The 27,052-nt window shown below is 44.4% G+C and overlaps 2 protein-coding genes across 4 annotated transcripts; both read right to left on the reverse strand.

The window, feature by feature from the left end:
• LOC1276878 (G-protein coupled receptor Mth2) lies at positions 1–3,563 on the reverse strand. 3 transcript variants are annotated; one of them, XR_009765406.1, is made up of 8 exons: positions 3,141–3,563; positions 2,191–2,759; positions 1,977–2,112; positions 1,229–1,660; positions 995–1,169; positions 749–934; positions 482–674; positions 1–105 (listed from the first exon to the last, which is right to left on the reverse strand). XR_009765406.1 is itself a non-coding variant. In XM_061649550.1 (7 exons), the coding sequence occupies exons 2-7, from the start codon at positions 2,671–2,673 to the stop codon at positions 551–553; spliced, it is 1,536 nt and encodes a 511-aa protein (XP_061505534.1). In that variant the 5' UTR covers positions 2,674–2,759; positions 3,141–3,263; the 3' UTR covers positions 1–550. The 3 variants fall into 3 exon arrangements, 2 of the variants coding, with proteins under 2 accessions (XP_061505534.1, XP_061505533.1); XM_061649550.1 differs by having other exon boundaries at positions 1–674; positions 3,141–3,263; XM_061649549.1 differs by lacking the exon at positions 3,141–3,563 and having other exon boundaries at positions 1–674; positions 2,205–2,352.
• LOC1276880 (uncharacterized) lies at positions 3,365–26,584 on the reverse strand. Its single transcript, XM_061640527.1, has 14 exons — positions 25,907–26,584; positions 19,903–20,700; positions 17,758–17,899; positions 14,758–15,022; positions 14,498–14,667; positions 14,256–14,430; positions 12,210–12,395; positions 11,209–11,317; positions 7,665–8,288; positions 7,447–7,579; positions 5,650–6,081; positions 5,380–5,554; positions 5,103–5,288; positions 3,365–4,920 (listed from the first exon to the last, which is right to left on the reverse strand). The coding sequence occupies exons 2-14, from the start codon at positions 20,368–20,370 to the stop codon at positions 4,791–4,793; spliced, it is 3,195 nt and encodes a 1,064-aa protein (XP_061496511.1). The 5' UTR covers positions 20,371–20,700; positions 25,907–26,584; the 3' UTR covers positions 3,365–4,790.
• Between the last annotated feature and the right edge of the window lie 468 nt (positions 26,585–27,052).

The following is a 27,052-nucleotide window of genomic DNA, read 5'->3' on the forward strand; positions in this document are numbered from 1 at the left end:
TTACTGGCAGTTCATAAACATTTAAATTTATTTAAAATTTTAGTTCAAATGCTAAATGTTGTTACGAATTTTTTGATAATGAATCATTTAATTTAAAAAAAAAGGCTACGGTAAGTTTGTAACAGTAAATGTACCTAAAACATTCGATCATTCTATGTGACTTCAAAATTGAGGTACTGGTGACATCTTGACGATTAACTGTTGTTCAATAAATTGAATAGCAGGTATTCTTCTTCTTCTTCTCTGGCTCAACAACCGATGTCGGTCAAGGCCTGCCTGCACCCACTTGTGGGCTTGGCTTTCAGTGACTAATTGATTCCCTCCCCCATAGCAGGATAGTCAATCCTACGTATGGCGGCACGGTCTGTTTGGGGATTGAACCCATGACGGGCATGTTGTTAAGTCGTACGAGTTGACGACTGTACTACGAGACCGGCAGGTATTAGCTCATAAAATAAACCAAAGCGTACAACGGATCTACTCTATTTACCTTCACTTTCGTGGCACTTGGCATGAAATTGGTAACTAAAAAAATCACTTCTAAACACCACTAGAAACTGGAAGTATCCATCTTTAAAGTGGACAGTTTGCGGCCCGGTGCCAAGCTAGTAGTTCTCGTACCGCTCACCGAAAACAGTGCCTGGTTGCGTTTTTGCACTTCCTTACCGCTAAGCCTGCAATGAGAAAGAGAACCACGCTCGGTAAGCTTACGCCCGCTCGTCTTCCAGTGCTCCTCGCGCTACTTAACCTCTGTTGCAGCAGCTTCCACACTTTGCGCTTCCACACAAACAGGAAGAAGATAAACACACCGCTGATGCAGTTACAGACGTCCGTCGCATACACTAGCCAGTTCTGCGCCTCAGCGAACCAGGTAATGAACTCAAACGTCCACGTTACACCCATCACTACGAACAGTCGGACGTACAGGCCATATCTGCGATGGACGAGCTCAATGAGGATCTCTAATATGGTTTACTTCATGTAGTTCACTCACCTATTTCGTTCGTTCGTATACTTGCTGTGTCGTCCCGACTCTCCTTGAAGAGCTGCCGCTGTGGTGCGCTCTATGCTGTTGATCTTTGCAGCAGTGCTGATGAAGAAGAACAGATTGGCACTCACCAGCAGCACCAACGGAAGGTACAGATACAAAAATGATACAAATTGCTCTCCTAAAATTATAAACAACACTGATTCTCATATGTAATTCAACATTAAAACCTTTCCTTACCCTTAAAAAGACACTGCCCATCTCCGAACCCTGGCCGCAGGCTCGTATACATCAGTTCGGTATGATCCGCCACCAGTGCGATCGCCAGGAAGATCAACGGACTGCCAAACCCGTAGCAACAGTACAGTAGAAATTTCCCCTGATCAGTCGTCCGTCGTCGCCTGCCACCGAACGTCCAGAAGATGTCGAACGCCATCAAATTAAGCCAGAAGAAGCTTGACATTACCGAAAAGTAGTACGCGTACCCGATGCCCGTACACCAATCGGGTGAACCATCAAACACGCTGCGCTTGATCAGTATCAGTGCCAGATAACTAACCATCAGCATTAAGACGTAGCACATCAGCGACTTCCCAGGGATGTTACGTAGGTCCGGTATAAGAGCGTACACGATCAACGTTGCTATGAGAAACGGTATGGAGATGATCATACCTAGAACAGAGAGGGATTATTCATTGTATAGCTTAACGGGAAATAGTTGTCTACTAGCAATACAGTGCTGATCTTTTCATTTCGGTTTCCAACGAACATAAGATCATGTTCTATTTTGAGATTCTGTGCAATACGGGTTGTGGTCCTTCTAATGGATAATTATGAATATCGAAACATATCAGGGAGTTGAAGATTCTCTTCAACTTCACATAGTGCCTCACACAAGTTGAAAAAAACACCAACAAGGACGCAGGCCAACTCCACGCACAACAAACAGAAGATCTCATAAACTACAACCCCAACATCCCCAACTCACCCAGCGAATGCCACCGGTGCACCTCCAGATGCTCGTCCGTTTCCATTATCCACACGTGGGGCGTCGAATCTTCAGCGGGATTTATGCAGTACGTTCTGCTCGCGTACACTTTCGCCCCATACGCAAAGCTTCCATCCTGCAAAGCATCATAAACATCACATAACACATTACCGCACTATCGCTTCCTCCTCCGCCACGCTTTCGGTACCCATACATTAATTAGTTCACCTTCATGGCCCGCGATCTGTAGCGAGTAGCCGGGCATACTGCTCCAGGCCGGTGGCGTCGCATAGATCAGCCAGTACTCGCTACTCTCCCGTAGATCAACCTCCTCCAGCAAGTCCACGTCGCTCCAGCTCGCTCGGTTTAGGCTGGTTCGATTTAAGGGCAGGGCCGATTGTTCACATTCCGTTCGATTAATGTGATAGCAACACACGTACACACACTTCCGCACGGCACACACACAGCTGTAGCGATGGTTGTGGTCCGAGCGTTGGGTGTAGTTCTCGGACGGATAAACATTCCCGGCGAATCGAATAGAACCTTGGAGATCTGGGACACCCTCCGTTAGATCGATCCGTTCTGCAGTGGGACAATCGAAAGGATCCATCTGATCACCGTAGACAATTTTAATTTCAATGTTTGCACAGTAAATGATCAAGATCATTTCAGCATAGAACCAACTGTAGAGCTGCATCACATACACTTTTTACACCACACTTCTTCACCATCGACTTGAGTGGACCACGTTTCGATTAGCACTGCAATGGTTGTATCTGCCACCTGTAAAACCAACCGGAGATCGTGACCAATCGCTTCACTACATCTCCAACATCCTCTGGGGGAGATCTTGCGGCTAACAATCGCCACCGCGTGTGGGAGCACTGAGAACGGATTTCGGCACCAAGAGCACACAGAAAGAAGCATCGACGAATCTTTGTTTATACACAAATCCGAAAAGGTCCTATTCCAGACAGACACCACCACCACCACCCCTGGAGAAATTACTTAACACCTTAGCAGCCGAGCAGATTTGGAGCAAAACAGTGATACTACTCTCGCTCTCTTTAGCCCGGCTGGTAGGTAGTTCTATTTTGAGTACATCGCGTTGCTCTCGCCCCCATCCACATCCCAGAAATCCGTAGGGGCGATAAACATACTTACGATTGTGTACCGAGAGTTATCGAATGTCCATTTGTGAAGAAAGCGAGGTAGAAGAAAACGAGCAACAACAAAAACACTCCACACACTGGCTAATCACTTTCTCCAAACCACTGCGAGGTGAAGATGTTTCAGAAAGTGGGAATTGAATGGTACGTACACAAACAGTAGTATTGTTCTCAATTTGCTCGACCACATAGAACTTGAAGCACAGAAACACTGACGGCTTGACATTGAACAAATAAAGATTTATTCTTCGGCTTAACACAATACTACTATCTCTTGTATCGATGCAATACTCTTTACACATTGTGTTGTTGTAAAATTAGTAAACTAAACATACACTATTTCAAAACGTACAAAGCAGTTTTGTAGTTGAATTCAAACGACCAGCGACGATACCGCACAAAACATACCAAAATATACAGAATGTAAAGCGCGCACACTAGCAACAGATGGTTGTTATCTGGCTCTGCATGGTTGTGTTTACCTAATGCGTTGAAAATATCAAGATTTATGAATCACTTTAATGCATGCATGTTGGTGAGTCATTGTGGCTGTTGGTGCGATCGCTTGTACTGCTTCGCGTATCTCACTGGAATAGTTTAATATGGATGTAGAGAGGTAGATAGAAGTACTCTGAAGAGTACAAGGAATTAACACTGATTTACATTGCGAATGTCTTTCACTAAGCTATTTTCGAATAACTATTGTTCAAATGCTGGATGCTCGTTAAGTAACTTTTCATATAATTTAGTCGATTACAGTTAAACATACGATTAGGTAAGTATTTTTGCATATTTTTTGTTCTTCTTATCAAAATCACCCGTCAAAACGTGATTGGAAATGACGGTTGGAGTTAAATTTTTAAATGAAAATCGATGAAACATTTGCTCGACCGGCTCGATTTGAAATATTTCATAGCAGGTGTGAAATATTTCAACAGTTTGAATTGTTCCTATCGATTTACCAGTTTTTGCATGAGTATTCGCTATTCCATTCGTGTTGCGTGTGACTTTGGAATACTTAACGATTATTTTACGTACGGCTCGTACGACTCAACAACATGCTCGTCATGGGGTCAAGCCTATAATGGATCGTCCCCTCGTAGCAAGGACTTACTATACGGGTGAGTTATACTGAATTAAGTCTCAAAAGCCAATATATGCCAGCAGGTCCCTATAGGACATTAAGCCAAATAGAAGAGGAAGGATTCATAAAATTAATACTTTTTTTCAAAACGATGTAGTCAATGACTGTTGTGTATCTGTGAAGAAAGTCTTTATCCGATATCGACAGGAAAGGAAAGCCCTACAATACAATGAGGTCATGTGATCGAAGATGCATCATTTCGCACGCTCCACACACACACACACACACACACACACTTGAACCTTCCCCAAAAGATCAGACGAAATGTGCCATAAAAAAGCAAACAGCAATATACTTGCACTGATTGCCAGTTAAGGTTGGTGGTCATGGCCATGCTCGCACGCCTAATGGTCAATCATCATCCGTACATGAAACAATGGTCGATCACCAATTGAAGACGGCAGTACATTAGCCCGCGGTTTTCGCGAATACATTAACTGCTGCAGCCGGTCGGTCGGTCGGTCGGTGCGTCGTGCTCGCGTCCATTGCGTAAACATTCCATCAATTCCCGTGAGTCACATCCGTCAGGCGCGTCTCCGCGTTTGCCTTCAGGTCGGTCGTACGCGTCGTGCTGATGGTGCTGTTGGTGTGCTGATCGTTCCGACTGGCGGAGGCCTGGGAGAAACCGAATCTGCGAACGGGTAAACACGGCCATGGGGCTGACTATGTGTTGGCGATCATCGTCACCTGCCCGGAATGCGGACGGGAGTGGGTACACGCCCGCACGCCCTTCAGAGGGAACAAGAGAGGGCTGGCACTACTGGGGCACACATCAAGTGGGAGGGGGAGCATCGGAAGGAATGAGGTACTTACCGTTTCAGCAGCAGCTGCTTCACCTTTTGCTTCCACACAAACAGCACGAATATGAAGATGCCCGTCAGACAGTTGCAGATATCGACCAGATAGATGAGCCAGGACGGTTCGCGCACCAGCCAGGTAACGAACTCCACCGTCCAGGTCACGCCCATGATGATAAACAGCCGCAAATACAAACTATATCTGCATGGGGAGGATGTGAAATGAGCACAAAGTGGGTCGCAACTTCCGGTACACTAATGGTGGACCCGGTCCACAAGGGCCACACCCTTACCTGTTGCGATCCTTCTCGTACTTGGTGTGGCGCCGGGATTCCCCAGACAGAGCGGAAGCGGTCGCCTGTTCCATGCGAAAGATGCGGTACGCCGTCACGGCAAAGAACGTCACATTGGCACTTACGAGCAGCAGCATGGGCAGGTACATGTACAGGAACCCAATCAGCATCTCCGCTGGGACGGTGGGCGCACAATGGAGAAAAAACCACACAGCGGGGTTAGAACGATAAACTAAACCCTTTCGGGACCTAACAGCTGCTGACACTTACTGCTGACGAAGCACTGCTCCGCACCGATCTGGGGCCGCATCGACTCGTGTACGAACTCGGTGTTGTCCAGCAGGGCTACGAGCGCCACGATAACCAGCGGTGCACCCCACCCGTACAGGCTGTAGTACAGGAACTTGCGCCGCTCGCTCGACCGGCCCCGGCTGCCCCCGAACGTCCAGAAAATATCGAACGCCATCACGTTCAGCCAGAAGAAGCTGGCGAGCAGGGCCGCGTACACCAGATACCCGGTCGCGACGCACCAGCCCGACCGGTAGCTGTACACGCTGAAGCGCATCAGCGCCAGCAGCAGGTAGCCGACGGTCAGGCACGCCACGTAGCACATCAGCGACTTGCCGGGGATGTTTTGCATCTCGGGCAGCAGGGCGTACACGACGAACGTTGCCACCAGGAAGGGAAGCGACAGGATGATGCCTGTTGGGAATAAGCCGCACAGTTTCGTTGTTCTAGTATCGTGTTACGGGACCGGGTAAACACAGAGAACGTGGCTGCAAACATCGTTAGCGGATCCGCTTATACCCCATGGGGAGCCGACTGGATGGTGTGGCAGAAACTCGGCAAGATTACGATCTACGTTTTGGGGTGGAGTGCACCATCTCGTTACTTAAGGCGATTGGTGCGAGGTTTAATCGATTCCACCTGCACTGCATTAATGCGATATTGTTTGTGGTGGTGTTTGTTTTAAAATATTGCTTTCCACAGAGTTCTTCAGAATATTTGCATACATAATAATGCATTTAAATTAAATACACACGTTTTCCCATTGGATTTTACGGCTGAAGAAGCCTTATTAGGTACTAATTTCAACCATTTCAAATTAACTCATTCTAATAAGCTATTCATAGGGTGTTTGGTTGGATTTTATCTTTTCTCATGAAAATAAACCTTTTCTAGCTTACCTAAACCCTAAAATGGCACTGCCCTTACAACCAATACCAATTAAATGCAATTAAAATTAATTAAAAAAGCAACTAAAAATTAAATTTTTAAATAATTAACACAAAAAGTAATTATTCTTCGTCATAATTCCCGTTCAGTCATGCAATGATTCGAGTTCAAAAGATGAAAAATCCATAAAAATCACAAACCATCCTCAATTGTGAATATCTTAAGCATCTGACCAGCTCGTATTGACTTTCCGCTACCCTGCAACGGGACAACACACCTTGCAAAAGTACCTATTCCGATGAAATCGAGATGTTGTTGCCTCCCTATATTTGCCTTGTGACTTAGAAATAGATAAAACCGTTCGGTTCGTTGTCAATAGCTAGTTTGCTCCTGGCAGCATTAAAACGTGAACTAACGCTTATTTACAAATGCAAGCTACCGTAAACCAATAATGGTTTGTCCGCTTTGTCTCTGTGGCTTTTATCTTTCAATCCCATTTACTGTCAAAGGCAGTTATAAATAACAAAGATTGTCTATTGAAATAAGAAAAGCAAATGCCTATCTATTGCTACCTTTCATTTCACGCTTATCTAAATCCCGGTTCTCCCCAAAAAAAAACAACCCTCACTGTCGCGCTAAACTTGTTATCACCTTTTTGACCTAGCTCAATCGGAATTCTCCCTTGCCGTGTCGAAATTTACAACACAAGCAAGGTGCCACCGTGCGAAAACAAATCCACTAATGCATTGCACGCGCGCCCATGCGGGACATGTAAACATTTTCCTGCGTGTGGCTGTGCCCCCAAGGACGACCCCAGAATACGCCCAAAATACGCGTGTACACAACCAAATGCACGCCTGCTTGGATCGTCGCCGCTCCCCGCCAACTTACCGATCGAGTACATGCGATGCATCGCGAGTACGTCCACCGTTTCGCAGTAGCCGGCGAGTGCGGTCGGTTCGTCGGCCTGCAAGCAGTAGTGCCGATAGTCGTACGTCGACGCACCGTACGCCAGCAATCCGTCCTGAAAGAAGGAGAGAGCACGTGTCCCAGCGTGTTTGCATGTTGCATCGAAATTGAAACTTCAACCTTTTGGCGACATCACCTACCGATCGCACGATGTACTCGTCCCCGTACAGTGTTAGCAGCGCGCCGGAACATTCCGGATTGAAGTAAAGCAGATGGTAGTTCGGACTGTCCAGCAGGTTGCGCACATCGTGCACCGTCCCGTCCGGTGTCATGGAGAAGTTCACGTTCAGCGCCACCGGTGGACAGGGTTCGCCTTCAGGCGACCCCATTGGGCAGCAGATGTGTAGACACTGGCGCACGAGGCACACACATCCGCGGACGGTTGAGTTGGCATCGCGAAAGTACTGATTGGACCCGTACCGAACGCCGTCCAGCTCGATAGAACCGTCCGCATTCTCCACGCCGTTGCTAATATCGACGGACTGCACCAAAGGACAGGGAGTTTTTGCTGCAGCGACGTCACCGATACGGAGGAACAGCGTCCCCAGGCAAAGCAATGCCATCGAATGCCACCACCAACACTGCCGCCGCTGTGCCGGACGTGGTCTTATCATGCCCCGATAAGAAGGCACACGTTGCGTCACTTCACCGCACATCATCATCACACTTGGGGCTTTTGACGCGCGCGACCGAACCCAATTTGTACCGTAAGTATTCGTGACCCTTGTTTTATTAACACGCTTTACTTTCGCACCGTTCAGACCCTATCATTTAAGTCATCAAAACACACACACACACGGTTTTGCTCTTTTAATCACACTTACTAATCAATCATCACTGCACCGCCTACTTGCTGCTGCCCGCATGCTACTACACCATAGCAACGCTTGCACACCCTTTTTTCGCGCAACACAACTCCCCAAACCAGGAAGTCCAGGAAGAGGAACAGCTCGCGGCCACGGTCGAACGCGTACTGCTGCGATGTTGTTGTGTCCGATGCTTGTAGCTATTTTCAACAATATCGCACGCGCGCACCACACATCACACCCTGCACAAACGCGGGATGACGCGAATTTGGGGTTGGGGCACGCGGTTTTGGAGTCGAGACAACGGCACAGATCATCCAGCTGCGCTGTTGTGCCTGTGTGTATATTTCAATTCCCGCGGAATTCTTATCGTTTCTCTTTGCACATCACCAACCGAAATGGTTGGTTCGCATACTAACCACTACCTAAAGATATTGGAGCCGCGGACACACTTACACATCACCACGATCCACGCCGCGCGGATGAATCATTTCGGTGGAGCAGCCGCTTGCTCCATCCACCCCTTCACACGGGGGTGGAAGTTTTATGTTTCGTCGTCCTTCGCCGACGACATAATTACACCAAAGTGTGAACACAGGAACTCAAGATATTTAGCGCCCGGCCCTGCTTCTGCGGCCTTTTTATGAGCTCCTCCTGCACCCAGTCCCTCAGAGTCCTAATAGTTGCACAATGAAAGTCTAATTAAATACCGATGCTCTTGCCCTCTTTATATTGCCCCCACACACAAACACACCCTCTGCTCTTTTCGCCGACATCAGACCCGATCAGCCAGCGTGTTTATGTTACGGGGAAACCCGTTGGCGCTTTACACTTTTTACAGTCAATAAACAATCGACACGACCATACACACGCCCGCATTTCCTTATGCCTTATGGTTTCTGTTGTATGTTTGTGTGTGATTGTTTTGCTTGCTTCTTCTCTTCCTCTTCCAATCATTTTTACCACAATCTCAATTTTACAATTTATTTTATGTTTCACTTCACGGTACTTTACACCAAACAACGTCCGATTGACCCAGTCTCGCGCGTGTGCGTGTGTAAAAGACGACGATGTCACCCTCTGCGACTGCAAGCCAACCGCTGCCTGTAATGTTTGCGATAGGGAGGTTGAGAAGCACCGATGATGATTGATAAGAAAGTGTTTGGAAAACAAGTCGTTCCATTGATATCGCAGGGTTTTTGTAGGGAGCTTTTTTTCTGTTAAGATTGTTTCATGTTGCTTTTTTTCGTTTTTAATAGCTTAATAATCTTTCACTTTATTCAATATTTGATTTTTGAACATAATAGCACGTTTCTTTTTTTATATGTTATGTTTGAGAAGCATGGGAATGTAGAATTTTTAATTGTTTCAATTAGATTCAATAAGGATTAGGTCTAAACTTTTGGTCCTTTTGAATTATTCTGATTGTTTTCATTCAATTTTATAATATTGTGTATTGAATATTTTTACTGTTTTCCATAATATTTTATAGTTTAAAATTTGTATTCAATACCACACGCTAACGACTATTTCAAACTGATCATTTTCCAGCTCTTCAACCTGTTTGATGCCCCGCACAACAATACCTCCAAATGTTTACATTTACTCACACCATTTATGCAGATTTTTCCAACAAAAAAAAATCCTATTCTATTTTTATTGTTCGGGGAACCCCCATCCAACATAACGTTTCCCGCCGGCAGAAAGTGATGAATGTTTGTTTATGTTCTCGCGAAAAAAAAGTAAGAATTCCCTCTCTTCAACACAAACCATACCATCATGATCATTGGTTTGGCTGCCTTTGGTCCCATCATCATCATCCTCATGCTACCACCGCCTCCGCCACATTTCGTTAGAACCAATTGTTTAACAATTTGCGTGTGAGTGGTTCCCATTTCCGTTGCGAGCTCTTCCCTCCTGCAGCTACGGTGCCCGGTACCTTACAACCAGTAAACAATTGGGGCGTGTGAAAGAGGATCTTCCTTATTTTCGGAACATTTCATTGTACGCGTTTGAACTTCCGCTTTCATCCGAAACTGGCCCCGGAGAAGATGAAACAGTGGTGCGTGAGTAATGTGCGATGGAGTCATAATATTTATGGCAAATTCAACAAGCACCACATATGCCGGTGCAGTGTTACGATCGTAAGTGCATTTTGGTGTAACTAAGGGTTACGGTTCGGTGAGGATCGATCGCATTACAGTACATTCTTTGCATACGCATCCCAATCCAATGAGACTCTGCTAATGAACATTTGAACTTGTTTTAAAGTTTCTACATGCATTGTTTATTGGTTGTGGATTCGGGTGATCCTCTTAATTCAATAACGTCTAAGTACATTTTACAAACTACGTCACATCGGTTAAAACTAAATCTGTCAATTTTCCTCTTGTCATCCTTCTCACTTTCCACATAAATGCGATCTTCACGGCGAAACAACTTTTGCAAAGGGTTTTTGTTTTTTACTTTTGTTTTCCCCTGCTTTTAGCTCTTTTCAGCGGTGAGGTAGGTTTGAGTTGTTTTACATTCGTTTTTTTTCCATTTCACACACATTTTTGTACTACATCTAACAAGAAATACTGTTTTTATTGTTGTTGTTGTTGCGCTTATACGTTCCTTGCACACATCAACAACATCGTGGTGATGATCGTCGCAGTCCAGAAGGAGCTACCGTCAAGAGCCAATTGGTAGAGCCGAGCTGTTTCGCCTCCCTCTCTCGCTCACGTTCGTTCTTTGGTTTGGAACAATGTCTCGCTCGGTCATCGTATATGAGATTTGGCGCAAAACAAACACTGATCGTGGGGATCGAACGCCTGTTGCCGATCGTATCTTGCGTTCACTTCCAGCCGCCTTAGATCGCGTTCGACTCACGCGTAACCAGCGGGTTGTCCGACTTGGACTCCTGGTAGGACGAAACCATGGTGGCCGTTGTTCGCGTACTGCACGATGACGTCTTCTGCTCCTGTCGGATCTCCCGTATACCGAACCTGGACGGGGAGTAAGAAACGAAGCAAGACAAACGTTTTCTTCGGTTAAGCACACAACGGGCAGAAAAGCGGCAAGCGCTTAGCGTAGAAGTTATTAGATTTGATAATGAACTTGTTAGGTGGTTTCCAAACACCTTTTCAATGTTTGTTAATCAACAGATTACAGATAAACGTTATTCCGCAGTAGTCACCCAAAATAAGGGAGTGTAGAGAGAGTGAGATTAGGGGCAGCAGAAGAAGTGGATTATGTTAGACTTCACCACCTTGAGACATTAAAAGCTTACACAAAAGGACAGGATTATCGCAACGATCATCACCAGAAACCAAGCAAAGCTACACACCACTTCCGCCCATGGGAGGGGGCAATTGTCAGTAATTGTACAGTTTGGCAAACCAAACAAGCGTCCAGTTTGGTTTCGGGTTACCTCTGATCACCTGACAAACATCCCCACGGCCAATGAAAAGACGACAGCACGAACAGCACGCCGGAAGCAAGAGACAGCACAATATCACAAGGGAGAGCATCATCATCGAGCATCACAGCACGAACATATACACCCGGGTCACGTAGTAGTATTGTCCCCTTTCCTTAAGATCCACACACAAAAACACACGAATACACACACAGGCACACAGGCACACATAAACATGGATCGCAATGAGCAAGAAAGAGACAAACAAAGAAAGAGAGAGGGTAAGAGAAGGAAAAGATTCAAATCGAAACAATCGCGAGATCAAGTGGTATCGAGGTACGCCACGGATGTGGTAGAACAACAGATAGATATCATGGTTGATATGTACTAAAAGCGGCAAATGGTTCTTCCGGGTCTTCGAGTCACAGCGGTACAATCGACATAGTCAGCGCACTACACACTAGCGCGATGGTACTTACTTTTTGTAGATTAATCGTTTAATTTTCTGCTTCAACACAAACAGGGCGAAAATGAGAAATCCTTGAATGCAGTTACACACGTCTGAGACGTAAAATATCCAGGCGTTATTATCGACGGCCCAGGAGATAATCTCCAGCGACCAGGTGACTCCCATCACGATAAACAGTCGCAGGTAGAGTCCGAATCTAGAAGAGAAATAAACAAAGCACAAGGTTAAACCACCTGTCTGTAATGATTTACGTGTCACGGATCTTATCAACACGTGTTTACATCGTTACGGGTTTGAAGTTGTGCTTGTTCCTATCGTAGTTAATTTTGGTTGTGTACAAGATACTGATCTTGTACAACAAAACGCTACTGAGATAGTGAGTAAGAGATTCAGAAGGTTGGAATTACATTTCACGAGCGTTTAATATTGCTGTTGGAACCTGTCTCGGAACACAGTGTCTTATCCTATTTACTTTCCCCTCATTTTATCTGACCTTTCTTTAGACTTGATTATCAGCAATTATTACAATTATAAACTATGTGATTATTTAGTTTAAAACAAATTTCAAGTTCGTCTAATGGAATGTGGCTCGGTAGCTAAAAATGTAAGCTCAAGTCGTACTAGTAAGGATTACGAGCATTATTTTTGTGACTTCCTGTATATTTGGAAAGCTAAGCCTAAACTACGCTGCGTTTCAAGCAACTGCTGCCGAGAATTGGCCAGTATGGTAGCTGAATCAGTTTCATAGGATCCAAGCAGTTACTGTACTGGTTCCTGGGCCAGGACTGAGACAGGTCAGGTACAGTTTTTTTTTTGCAAAATGATATAAGAAAACCGTCACGGGTGTAGAACCAGTTACTGGTCCGTTACGAATTCGGGATCAGTTCCAGGACTGGTATGGATTATAAATCATCTCTAGGATGGCAATGGATTCAGAATCAGTTATAGATCTGGTATAGGTGCATGTTCAGCTTCAGCACCAATAATAGTCAACGATCAGGTTCAGAATCAGTATGGAACAGTTCTAGGACCTATATGGGAGCAGCATTAATTCAAGAACAGGTTTAAGTTCAGGACCAGTTCCTGGATCGTTATGGGTTCAGGATGAATATTAGGACCGGTATAGGTTGAAGATTAGCTTCAGGATTTGTATGCATGCATGATTAACTGCAGGATTAATACGAGTTAGTGCCAGATCAAACACGGGTTTAGCTTCAATTTCACTTCCGGCACTGGTTCAAAGTCAGTGTCCTGCGATGTGCATAGTAGCAGGTATAACTGGGAAGATTTTTTTTATGATACCTTCGTTTGCACCCTGGAGTTTCTACTTCTGTTCGGAATCCACGCAGTCGGATAGTAAATCCTACGGGGGATCGATCTATATGAGGCCTGAACCCATGACAGGCAAGTTATTAAGTAGTGCGAATTATTACGCCCCTATACTAGGAGACTTTCTAAATATCCCTGCAATTTTTTGGCGTAACCCTATAAGCGGAACAAATTAACATCCACATGCTAGAAGATGTAGCCTAAATGGATGGTCTTTAAGCAACTCTTACTGGGAATATCTTAAGTCTACTAAGCCTGTAAAAGATCGCTTGTGCTACTTAGATCATAGATCACTTAGACCTCAAGAAGAGAATCAATCCGAATTCAACTCTGCTTTAGCTTCACATGTTCATCATTAAATGCGGATTAAATCCTTCTATCCATACTTAAGATACTTCTAAGAAAGAGGCTTTGATTCTTCTTCTACTTCTTTGCCTGCCTGTACCACTTGTGAGCTTGTCTTTCAGTGACTTATTGATTTCCCTCCATAGAAGGATAGTCAGTTTGGGGCTTGAACCCATGACGCTAATATTCTAATTTTCAAATATTGCAGATTAGGTCCTATCAATCGTCCCATTAGTGATCTTTTTATAAACTAACTACTAGTGCTGTTCTTATATCTTCCGTAGCTCCTGCCAATTTCTTCCAGGACATTTGATCTTATTTATATCGCGCTATAAATTACTCCAGTAAAACCCCTATCTTCTCCAATTCTTATGATTTTTACCTATCACGGTCGTTGTCAAGTTTGGTGTGCCGTTTCGAGTCACCCCGGCGCACCACCGAAGTTTCACACTGTATCTTGTAGATACGCAGCGCAGTAATGACGAAAAACACCACATTCATAAACACCAGAATCAGCAGCGGCATGTACAGATACAGGAATTCGATCAGCTTGTTTTCTAAAATGCAGAAACAGAACGACGGTTAGCATTTCACCCGCCCAATTCACCAATTACAATTACTTACCAACAAAGAGACACCTGGTCGTACCAAACTGGGGCCGCAAATAGATCGGCAAGATGTCGGTGTAATCCGCTATAATTGCCGTCGCTACCAGCAGGATCGGGCAGCCCCAGGCGTACAGTGAGTACAGGAGAAATTTCTTCGTTTCCGAGCTGCGAACACCCGTGACGCCTCTGCGGGAGCGATGGGAGAGAATCAAACAAGCATAACGCTTTCGATTAAACACAGCCCACGACGAAGATTGGCACAGCGGGACCACCTACTTGAACGTCCAGTAAATGTCGAACGACATCACATTCAGCCAGAAGAAGCTGACCATAAACGAGAAGTAAACGATGTACCCGGAGATTACGCAGGACGCGCTCAAGCCGGGGAAGACACGCAGCTGCACCATCGACAGTACGGTGTACCCGACGCTCAAGCCCAGCACGTAGCACATCAGCGACTTGCCGTGCATGTTCCGCAGGTCCGGTATGCAGGCGTACACGAAGAAGGTGAGCAGCAGGAACGGAACGGACAGCAGCATGCCTGCAAACGATCGACAGCGATTAGTGTGAGTGTGTGTGGGATTGGCTAATCAAAACGACCTCGCCCCGCACATACGGGGCCGGCGGGATACAATTAGCAAACAGGACGCTGATTATGATTGACATTCGATTTGTGGCGGCTTCCAAACAGTTGGGAACGCCACCACAGGAAAAAAAAGTACTTTATTGCCGCCAGTAAATTGGGCGATTAGGGTGTACGTGGGGCAGATAGGCATAAGCCATGACCACCCAACTCGGCCACATTCGGGTCCAACACATTAGCAAGATTAACATGTGCATTGCGGTAAGGGAAATGTCAACAGTTGATAAGGTTGCACCCCATGTGGATACGGATGAGTCTTGTGGCATGAAAGTAACTCCAAATGCCATCTGTGATTCGTAGCACCATCATAACTTCACACCTATCCCGGAGAGCTTCACCATGGGAAACGGACACTAGCAAACGATCAAACGATATGAGTTTTCCAATTAATTATTCCACTGTCTCCTGTTGCTATATCAGTCATTACCGCAGGGAGCACCAACATAGGGAAGGAATGATTAAACTCTCTGGAAGCGCCACTCCATTAGGCTAATAAATGATAGTTACGGGAGTTTCAGGCTGAATGAAAATAGAATGCTCATTTACTGCTGATGACGTTAGTGAGGTTTATTATTATAATGTTTTCTTCTTGTAAATTGAAACCTTTGTAGAAGGCTTTAGCATTTTAGTAAATAGCAATTTCTACAGCAATTTTCCACCCAAAAAACTACACCATAATTGGCGCTCCATATAACCCTATCACTCACCGACCCAATTTGATATGGTTTTATCAGTGATCCCTATCCGAAACCAATCTATTTACCGTGGCATCGGTATCACATACCATTTTGATGCTCACTCGCCCCAGCTGGGAGAGCAAATACGATGTAATTTAATACACCAACTCCAACCTATCGGCTGCACCACCGGCTGGCGTTTTTGGATGGCGCCAAAAATGTTAATGAATGACAAAAGATGATGACCATCTAGCCACTGCTGGCCACCCCTTACATTCAAATGCAGCATATGGTCACGCTGCACGAAACAAGCCTGGAGCGGGAAAATTGTATTTAAATTTGGAAATGCTGCTATAGCTCACTCGCCCAGCAGACTCGCCCAGAGTTACATCAGTGGCAAAGGATGTCACGGCGGTAAAAGCCCTTCCTGGCCACTCCCTTCACTGTGGGTAGCGTAAAACAAACAGTATACCTCGCTGTCAAAGCCAAACCCCATGTGCTTCCAAAACAAATAGCGCTGCTTCCGTTATCGTACGGTAGGATGGAGGGTTTCTTTTACGCGCTTAGTACCATTCTTCGATCCCTGATCAGGCTTGGCTTTATGTGTGGAAAGAATTTTTATACGGTTGGTTTGACTGTTCACAAACTTTCAAAGGACCTCTATTTATGGGAATTTTTTTTTGAACCCCTAATTCATAGTATTTTTCAATTAGTTCTGAGAACGCTTATGGAGAAACGACTATTAGCTTAAGAGCGTGATAAATAAAGGGAAAATGGTAAATAAAGGAAAATAATACAAAATAAAGACTAATGAAATATTCAAAATTGTTCGATAGATTTTATATTTCACAACTGAACAATTACCAAGAAGAAAAATATTATAAGAATGTGAGAAACTATCTTAAGAGCATCAAAAACAATAAAAAGCTAGTAAAATTATAGTAAAACATTGTATGACGCATAGCATAAATGAAAATAATAAATAAAGTAAAAAAACACAAATAGTAAAACATATCCAAAGAGAAAACAAAGGATCATAGCAATAGAATACAGCATTGGTCTCATGTTCTTCTCAATTGGATCAATTTAATCCATTAAACAAGATACAATACAGATCATTTCAAGTATGATAAAAATGAGTGTGGGATCTTCCCTAACAACACCACGGCCACTTAACACGTGCCAATGCAAATTAGTTTTTACGTCACCGGAGTTCGCCCGAGCATGATTGGCAATTTTTTTAGCTGTCCTCTTCCCAAGGGGAAACCCAAACTGTCCCACCCAGTGAATTAGAAGCCAACAGTCATCGTTCTGGCTTCTGGAGGAATAATTTAGAACTTTTACCCTGGAAACTTCCAGTCATTCTGCTTCTCACGATCTATGCCCTTCGGTACCCTGTGCCTACCTATGCCATAGGGTGTGACCTGTGCCCAATGTCAAACCGAACCCACCCATCCCGGGTTATCGATAATTGGACGCGACTAGGTTATTACCTTTGTCTGGATAGTACCAAGGCCAGACATACAGACAGATGGCAACTGATCGAGATTATTATCGGGCCGGAAAACATTAAAAGACTCGGGGAGCGACAGAAGAGCACCACGTGTGGTAGATGACAGCGTACAAATTGGCCACATTTGCGAAACACTACACTACACAGAGGGTCATATTGTTCGGGGTACGAGATGCTGCATGCAAAGCCAAGGTCACACTGTACGATAACATGGGGAAGTGTATCTATGCGTAATACCATAAGTGGTGCTAGCTCAATACACCCGGTACAATGTCAATATTGTGCCCGGTTGTCGTTTAGCAGTCATAAACTTCGTCTCGCCTCACACATTGCAAGTTGGGCAAACACGCGCCCAGTGTGATTCCTGCTCACTGGAAATTATACCAAACCGCACAAAACCTCTAATTAAGCCGAAATTGGTCCCACCCGAGCCTTTTACTTACCGACCGGATAAAGATTGTACTTGAACTCTTCGTTCGTGGTGAAGCAGACGAGTCCGGAGGCGAAGCCATTATTCTGTCTCGGCGCTAGGCAGTACTGGTTCCGTTGGATAAGCAGCTCGTCCGCAATGATAAGGCTGCCGTTCTGTTGGAGAGCGAATAGGGTCACATTAAATTAGTTATTTGGAATTTGGAAGTATGGAGTATAGTAACCAAAAGGGAACAGAAGCATGACCTCAATGACTTCTGGAAATATGCCTATACTCCATCAACAAACTAACCCGCTATATTTAGAGAAGCTTTTTGTCGATTTACGTCACACAGCATGGATGGTTTGTATGTGATTTTTCTCGAGTGTTAGTCATCTGAAGATGGTGCTCACGTTTGACACGCGTGTGTACAAAGATCAACCGGAAAGGGGGGATGATCATGTTAGCTTCATCGTATTGTGTTTTCATGCGAGTCTTCATTTACGAAATAAGGAGGAGGAACAAAAATATATGTGTAGGTAGATTTCAAAACAATCTTACAGAAAAAAAACCTACAACATGACACAATCTACGATTGATCGTTTCATCCTTCCGTGATCTTTTGACATCCACGATCGGTTGATGTTTCGTTATGCATTGCCTGGGCTTCACTACAGCACCGCTTACTACACATCGAAATAAAATGTATAACTTTATCTACACCGAAGGTGTTAGATCAAATTAACGCTACAAATGGGCAAAAACCCAAACCGTTCTCAATCAGAGAAGGCGGGAAATCCGCCCAACAGCCAATATCAAGTGTTGCGACACTGTGTAAACCACCCCAAAAGCCTCACACGCGGACCAGATGTGCTAAGTGTATGGGTAAATAGTAGAACCCACTAAAGCCGCACTCGACCCGTTGCAGGAACGACTCATCATCGAGCATCAGGATTGCATATCTCAGCATTTATCATTATTATCGTAGCACTTCAAATTTGCACCTCAGCACAGTCACCTTCCGGCCTTCGGTGCGTACGTTCGCTCGAACGAGCAGAGATACGTACCGCGGATGAAGAATGTCATAAAATTTACTTCTGCATGTCGGTTAAGTACATACCGTGATTGCTTCCATTATTATTTGAGCCATCCCCATTGATTCCTCTTTTCTAATGTTCTTACCCATATTTGTAACCGTCGTGTGTGTCAAACTCCCGATCAGTCACATAAATGATGATCATAAAATTAATTCGAATGATTTTCGACACACTGCTTCTTACGAATCTTCACGATCGTGAAGCGTTAACACGCGCTTGTGTGTGTGTTTTGGCAAATTGTTGTGCCACTCACACCTTCGTACGCGGCAGCCGCTCAGCCAATCAAAGGTGTTAACCACACACCGCAATCTAAAAGCTTGACTGCAAAACTAATTCAAAAATAAAACAACCAAGCATTGCCAAAACCCTCATCCATCATTTCGAAACACGGTGAAGGAAGTAACAATACACAATCAAACCAGGATTGCGATATTAATTATCATTCGTTAATTTGTTTCATCTTCGAATCTTCTATCTGTTCGGGTTTCAGGTATGCCAATCTCACCACCAGAATTGTTGAAGATAGATCATATGGAAACCCACCCGTTGGAATTTGACGTATTCCGAAATAATCTTACTTCCTAGACCTTGAGATTCGTAAATGACACGACGCTACGTCACTTGTCAAGTCTATAATTATCTCCAAATCAATGGGATTTTAATGCGCTTTTAAGCTCTTAAGTTGGCATGCACTCGAAACGCCTGTATAATGAATCTCCCTAGTAACGATTCCTCTTGATGCTTTGGCCCGTCCTAACATAAAGGTGCCTACTTAGATTTGGTCAACCTGTGCCTGTGCGATCTTATCGACGGGGGCTTATTTTGATGATTAGATGATTGATGTCTTTGTTCATTTAAAATGTTTTGCTTAGATCATTAGAAACTATAAACAATGTTCAACCTAAAGTGGTATTGCTAAAAGAATTCTGCAAAATAAATTATATGTATTCGGAAAAAGGCCTTGATTTCAAGCAAATAGTCAAATTGAAAGACTGTAATAACTTTTCCTGTTTCTGGATCACGATTTGGAGGCTTGGATCAGGATCTTCTTAAAAGACTCCCAACGACATCCCCAAACTTACCCTCGCGATGCTCCACTCGTCGGCCGGGCTTTCCTCCGGCAGCAGCTCGTACACCTGCTCGCACGGCTTCCCGTACAGGAACCCGTACAGTGAATGGTTCCGCAGATCGACCGCTTCCGTCGCGCTCACGTTCACCAGGATCGGCAGATAGTCGTCCGTGTGCGTGCACCGCTTCCCAAGATACTCGTGCTCGCCGCAGCACAGCCGCACACAGATCCGCACCGCGCACAGGCAGCCGCGCACATAGTTCGGCACGTACCTTTTCGTAGCAAAGTCCTGGTAGTCGTAATCGATCACCCGGTAGTACGTCTTGTTGTAGATCACACCGTTGTGCCGGATCTCATCATTCGGCAACCGTTCGCCATCGGTAATGTTGACCGAATCTATGAAATCGCACGGCAAACTGCACACACTAGACCGCACACCGAACAGGACGAGCAGGCAGGCAACTATCCTGGCCGCATGCATCCTTGCTCGCGTCTCGAACCGTACTGAACCACCGAAACGCGGAACTGAGGGAATATGTACCTTTTTTTGCCTCCTACTGCTTCCACTTCTCCTTCTCACGCCTACCTGCGGTCCATCTTTATCCCGCCAAAGCACACGCTAAAAATCGTCCACAGCTTCCGAACAGAGAGGTTGTTTTTGCATACAGACAGCGGTTATGTCTACCGAAACCTGTTCCGGTGTGGAATTTTGGGAAGAACGGGCTCGATTCGGGAAATTCAAACACTTCTCTGTTCTCGATAGGCACACCACAGCCTTTCTATCGCAGGTCAGCGAGCGAGTCCGGTTTCTCTGGAGGAAAGGAAAATGAGTAAAAGAGCAGAGAAAGAGCAGCAAATCAGATGGTCGTAAATTAAAACTGGTGTTGACCACGACCCACACATCCCACACGGGGACACCATCAGGGAAGATGGCAATAAAAATTAAATCCATCGCTCGATTCTATACCGGAAAAAACGTGCCCCCTAAATTCAAAAAAATGCAATAACTCCTCCCAGAGAGACAACCACACGGTCATTCACATATGCCACCTGAGCCGAGGAACTTCTGTTTACCCCGGTGAGTGATCACGCTGTTAGACAAAGAAGCGCCGTTTACGGTGTTTATGCTCACCATCGGTATCACGTGTGATCGAAATATGCTTTCCTGGCAGAGAACTACAGACAAATATTGGTTTAATTTTGATGAATTGGTATCGCGGTATGTGTAAGGTGAGTTAAAGCAAATAGCATTCGAACTCTGACCTTTGCAAGAGTAGGAACGGCAAACATCGGGGTACCGTGGTGTAAAACGGTCGATAAATCAACCGTATTTCGGTAGTATCAACGGTTGGAGTAAAAAACCCCTTTAGGTACAGAAATTATCAATAACATTGTGTTGATAGTAAAACAAGAGTATATTTTGTTAAAATGTTTGAATATCAACACAACCATTACAATCCACTAAGCATCATGTAGCCAGATACGTCACCAATCCAATGTCCTCAGTCCTCAAGCAACAAGTGTTCATCGCGTGACGCCAACTCAATAAAAGTCGTTAATTAACATTTTAACATCACGGTCGTTGTCGTTGTCCTTTCCGCTCCATTTGGTCCCTTTTCGGCAACGGCGTTGTACGGCTTCCAGCATCCTTGTCTGCGTCGTCCTGTTGGCGCCACCCAAGCAACCAGATCAACGCCGGCATAATTTCGACGAATCGACGAGATGTGTGAACAAATAGCGACGAACAAGCCTGTAGTCGCACAGCACCCCTCGCTATGCGTTAAAGTAAACAAAATCAACCGAAAATAGCCCAAACCGTGCATGATATTATCATGACAGAAATGTTTCATTTCACGCCCGATAACAACTTCCCTCGTTCCCTTTCCTTGCTTTCTTTCTTTCTTTCTTTCTTTCTTTCTTCCTTCCGACTGCAAATTAAACAAACAACGGCAGGAAGCATTTTTTGCTGCACAAACAAAGCCGCATTCGAAACGCCAATAGGGATAAACGAAACGGCCAAGAGCGAGCTCTAGTGCGTACTGTTGGCTGCAAAAGAGTGCAATTTGTGTTTTATTTTTATCCATTCTGCGCGATTCTGGGAAGGCGATTATAATGCGATCTTTTGCTTTTTCCAGCTTTGAAACTGCTGTAAGGGTAAGCACCATCTTTTCTCCGAAACTAGTTCTCCAGCTGTACGGTTCTGTATGGGCGATCAAATAGACAAGTTTACATTGTAAAAACTGCACTGTGCCTACATGATCGTGTAGAACTCGTTCAAGAAAGCAAAGCAAAGCTACCCCATTTTGCGTGAAAGATTCATAGTTCGTTGGAAATAAACAAATAGCATGTTACTAAAACAAGATCAACAGCTAGGATCTATGAATGAATTTTTTTTTTTGCTAATCAACACGTAACAAATTTCCCTCGAGTGAAAACCACGACTAGAGGGGATCTCACGTGTTGCACGCGATCAATGCGATACATCTAGCACACATCACGCTAATGGAAATGTGCTGCAAAAAAAGCGGTAGATGGAATGAACATTCTCATAATTATCGGTTGATTATTCGCGCGCTGACGTCAGGAATGGAAGTTGGTGATGGGGAAATATGCAAGAGCTCAATCTACCTTGTAATTATGCAATCTGTACTCCAAAGTAGAGACTTTCATTTGGCGAATTGTGTGGTAATGTAGATCACAAACAATAATTATTAAATTAGAAACCATTTAACTTTAAGATGATTCCCATTTTAGCCGTAAATTAGCACTAAATCGAACATATTGGAAACATTTTCGATATTGGTGATCTGTTCATTCTGTTTGATCTATTACTTGATATTTCTATTAATTATTGAAAGGCATGTGTACTTCGCTTGATTAGTTAAAGATTGATTTTTGTTTTTCAATTTTTCAACAAAGCTGACAGTAGTTCATTAAAGTCAACTATCAACAATTCATGATTAGTGATAATATAGTGATAATTTATTAATCATTTAAAATAATTAAGATGTTTAAAACAAACTATTTTAAAAATAAATAAAAAACTATTTTAAAAATAGTGAAAAACTTGTATAAAATTTGTAGTTAGTTGCCATTGAATTACATTGCCATATATGATAAATTATTCTTACAATGGAATTAACGACGACAAGAGGTTTCAAATACATACACTGTTTTTCGGATCATTTTACAGTGTTCCTAGAAAAATTATCCGATCGCGAGATGTTTTTCAACAACACAAATTTACGACAGCTGTTGAATCACACATTGGAAGCGTTGAAATTTGCTACTAACATGCGAAACTGAGCCCCAAAAATATTTTAAATCAACTTTTCACTACAAATGGTTAAGCTCTTTCGCCAATGACCCATACAACCTGTCTGATCGCGATCTCTTAATACAAGGCCGAAGCCGATCAGTCATTATTATTTCTTTCCCGTAGCGAAATCATTTCCCTAAACAATGCCTGCACGCTCTTCCGCTGTTCAATTTGTTATACTATATATTCTGCGAAACTATCCAATATTCATCTCCTTTACCCTGTGCCGGCTGTTTGCTGTTTGCTGAAAGATATTCATAACAATCCACACGGTGTTGCCATGCTACACGGTGTTACTAAACCCGGTTACTAGGTACCAAAATGTGTCGACTGATTTGTACCACCCGTCTCCGTGTAGTAAACATTTTACAATGGAATGGAAGTTGATAGTGATCTGCCATTGAAAGATGACCCGCTGGCGAACGGGACTATCTCACCCCCAGCCCTTGTCATTGCAAACCAGATACAGCCGTGTCACGAGCGCATATTAATAATTAGCAAGTGGAATAGTGTAATTCCAACGCTCGATGAGCGCGGAGTACATTACGCTGGCTGGGAAAAGCCATCACGAGCAAACGGTTGCGTTACTCAGTGTGGAATACTTTGCCTCTATTGAGGCGCCGGTTACAAAATAAGCCGCAGTAACCTGCTAAAAACAGCATCCCAATCGAAGATCACCTCGCTTCCGCTTGCGTGGCAATCAACGTGAAATTAATCTGTCCAGACACACTAAACCTGTTCGGGCGAGACTAAAATAGCTTTGTTCCATTCTTCCTCTTTGGTCGACATTTTCCTTGAAAAGGTCGTCTATTTTATGGGAGCTTTGAATTGACCTTCAGCGATCCTTCAGCGACATCAGGCAGCACGAAAAAGATTGTGCACGCAGAAGAATCAAAGTTTAACATTGATTGTCTACAGAAAACCATTCGAAAAAAAACAAATGCAATTAGTTGAGGAATTAAATTACTTTTGTACAAGATATCACTTTCTGCTGCTTCCTAAGCATCCTCTTTGAATGTCAACTCCTCTTCGGTCACCATTCTTCTGGCTAGCCTGCTATGGTTTAATGCTCTTCTCCGATAAAACATTGATCAGTACTTCACGTCGCGTCGAAGCCTCACCTTCCAAAAGCGTCCTAAAATCATTTAAACAACATACAAAAAACCCATCCCTAACAAAAGAGTTTCAACATTTCAACCAACCAACTAACGACGACGGAGCTGGGGAGCGGAGAAGTTTTGTTTTGATTCCACTTTCCCCCCCCCCTCACACAAAATACCGGTTTTGCGGTGGAATATTATAGTGACTGTTTTGTCCCCAAAATGTGTTGATGTAAGCGCGCGGAATCTTGGAGACTTGGACAACATCATCTCCGCAAGGGTTTTGGCCTCGTTGATGCCTGTGTTCCGTGATGTCTCTCTCACAGTGTGTGGGTTTGTGCTATTTATCAAAAGACGGTTAGAATTGCCCAAATAACATGTTAATCGTAACGTGTTTGAATTGTGTGATCGCTCGTTCCGAACTGAGGATCAAGTTGAGAACTCGTCAACAAGCAACCAGTTACACAATATTACCAAAAAACTGGTATTTATAGCTCAACGCTGCCGTACCTCCAACTCCAATTTCAACAATGATGGAGCAGTTTGTGAGAACCACACAGCACAAAACAGAAGTAAATGTCACTTTTTGCTTCACCGGTACTCAACTCAAGCGCCATTAAACAGGGAATCGGTACAAGAGTAATCAATACGACAGCGAGAAATAAAAACCACACTACACACAACCTGTTCAGATGTGTGTCTCTCCCGCATCGTAATGCATCTCCCCGCCAAGGTGAGTTCCTTTCACTTCCATACAACACGCGGGATTCCGCCCGACTGCCCTGCCAATCAGCATCATAAACCCGGCTACAACCAGGAAAAAACCCGCACAGGTTTACCATACGCCTTCACCAAACAGTTACCAAATGGTAATGTTTTAGTTCGACCGAATTACCATATTTACATGCACGCACAGAGCTGTAGTAAACAGCAGCTCCACAAGGGTGGATCAGTGTCTCTCCCTGTGTCCACTGACTGTCCAGAGGCAGAAAAAAACTGATTCATTGATAAAGAGGCGCGAAAGGTACCAGCAACACAACACGCGCGAAACGGAACCAACCTCCTCATCATGGGACTTATCCACTAACGGCTTCGACGACGACTGATAAGCGAACGAACCAATATCTTATCGAACTTCTTGGGTGCATCTCGAGTTGCTTTCATATACACCGATAGCAAACCATCGTCAACCTTAACGACACTGTGCACCATTTACCCGATTTGCCTGGGTCGTTCTTCTGATAAACACTTGACATGCACTGTAAAACCTTGCCCGGTAGACTCACGCTCAAGGATGTGTTCAGAGCGGATCAATGATCTTTTCTGTTGTTCGAGGATCACCTCCAATAGCACAGTTCTGGAGCGGAAAGATCTGAAGATAACTTCAGCTGAGCTTTCAGTGCCAACCAGTTAGACCTGTGGAGACCTGTTCACCAAACAAATTAACACGACATCAGTTCCGGTTTCTCGATCGTAGGATCGTTCAGGCAAGTAGCACGAATGTCCAATAAAATCAGAACTACTACAACTCACACTACGCGTGATCAGTATCCCGCAGTTCAACGATTAGAAATTAATATACCAGACAACCAACCAACCTTATTTCCTATCTTGCCCGGCAAAGATGCCCCTTCTAACCGGTAAGATCACACACACACACTAATGTTGATCACTCGCGAGCCCGCGTCGCTAACTTTGCTTGTGGGGCTATCGGGGTTGATTATCTTCGATTTTGTTTTCGGCAAGAAATTCAAGAATTCCCCAGACAAGATATTGCGGTCACAGACACACTTACACACAATCACCCACACGCGGAAACGACTCGCCGACTCACTCTCACTCCCGTTTCGCACTGGAGAACCAGGAACTTCCGACCGGTCGAAAATGCCGAAACTCCCGAAACTGGCACACAACTTCTGAGCCCGTACCGGCCAATAACTTGTTTCACCACAAATCCACCTCTAAAACTCAATATCGAATGGGGAAGATCACACAATTTCGATCCACACAAACAACACCAGCAAACAGGTTTAGATTAGGAGCCCCCGAAAACTCTTCACGTTCGGGTTTCTTGGCTGGCTCACGCGACAAAGTGTTTGAATTATTCAAACGGAATTGGGATAGTTTCGAGTATTTCTTCAGCACGATGAAACCACGCACGTATCACACACTTCGAAAACTCTGTCCACACACCACGCTTGCTCGGACGCGCGAGTTCGCTAGCCGCACGTTCGCCTTCGCTGGCCGTTCGAATCGGATTGAGCGACGGGCGATGCGCGAGAGCCCACCGAGAGCCCGTCGTCGCGCCGGAATGCAACGCACGACGGGCGTGCAAAAATGGTGGTCTTTGTTGTTGTGGTTGTTGTTGAGGGTTGTATCGCGGCACGAGATACGGTTTACAAGGCACGACGGCAAAACATACAAACACACACACACTAGACTAGCAGCTGAAGTCAATCATTGGCAGGGCCGACAAGGGGTGTCGCGGAACGTCCGTTGCACGCTGCGCTTGCACGGTGGACGCGATTGATGGTGGTTAAAATTTGAAAACCGTTAGAATGGTTTATGGGGAATTAATTTGAGGATTTTGAATACATAACCAGACAAATATATTTGAAATAACACACACATTAACGACAAAATCGTATAGCTATGGGTAAATTGATATGAAATGACTGTAATGCTTTTTAGCATACATTAACGTTGCTATATTTAATCCTAATTATATTATTACGATTAACCTA

This window comes from Anopheles gambiae, chromosome 2 (assembly GCF_943734735.2).
Source record: "Anopheles gambiae chromosome 2, idAnoGambNW_F1_1, whole genome shotgun sequence".
Classification (NCBI taxonomy): domain Eukaryota; kingdom Metazoa; phylum Arthropoda; class Insecta; order Diptera; family Culicidae; genus Anopheles; species Anopheles gambiae.

What these genes read in the sequence shown, in the direction of transcription:
- LOC1276878 (XM_061649550.1), bottom strand. Translation starts at nt 2,673, where the DNA reads ATGCAGCTCTACAGTTGGTTCTATGCTGAAATGATCTTGATCATTTAC. An exon ending in ATGAAGGTGAACTAATTAAT is followed by an intron (nt 2,113 to 2,190) that starts GTATGGGTACCG and finishes GATGCTTTGCAG; the next exon opens with GATGGAAGCTTTGCGTATGG. An exon ending in TGGAAGCTGCTGCAACAGAG is followed by an intron (nt 675 to 748) that starts GTTAAGTAGCGC and finishes TTCTCATTGCAG; the next exon opens with GCTTAGCGGTAAGGAAGTGC.
- LOC1276880 (XM_061640527.1), bottom strand. Translation starts at nt 20,370, where the DNA reads ATGCATGCGGCCAGGATAGTTGCCTGCCTGCTCGTCCTGTTCGGTGTG. An exon ending in GTACAATCTTTATCCGGTCG is followed by an intron (nt 15,023 to 17,757) that starts GTAAGTAAAAGG and finishes GATCGTTTGCAG; the next exon opens with GCATGCTGCTGTCCGTTCCG. An exon ending in GCATCGCATGTACTCGATCG is followed by an intron (nt 6,082 to 7,446) that starts GTAAGTTGGCGG and finishes TATTCCCAACAG; the next exon opens with GCATCATCCTGTCGCTTCCC.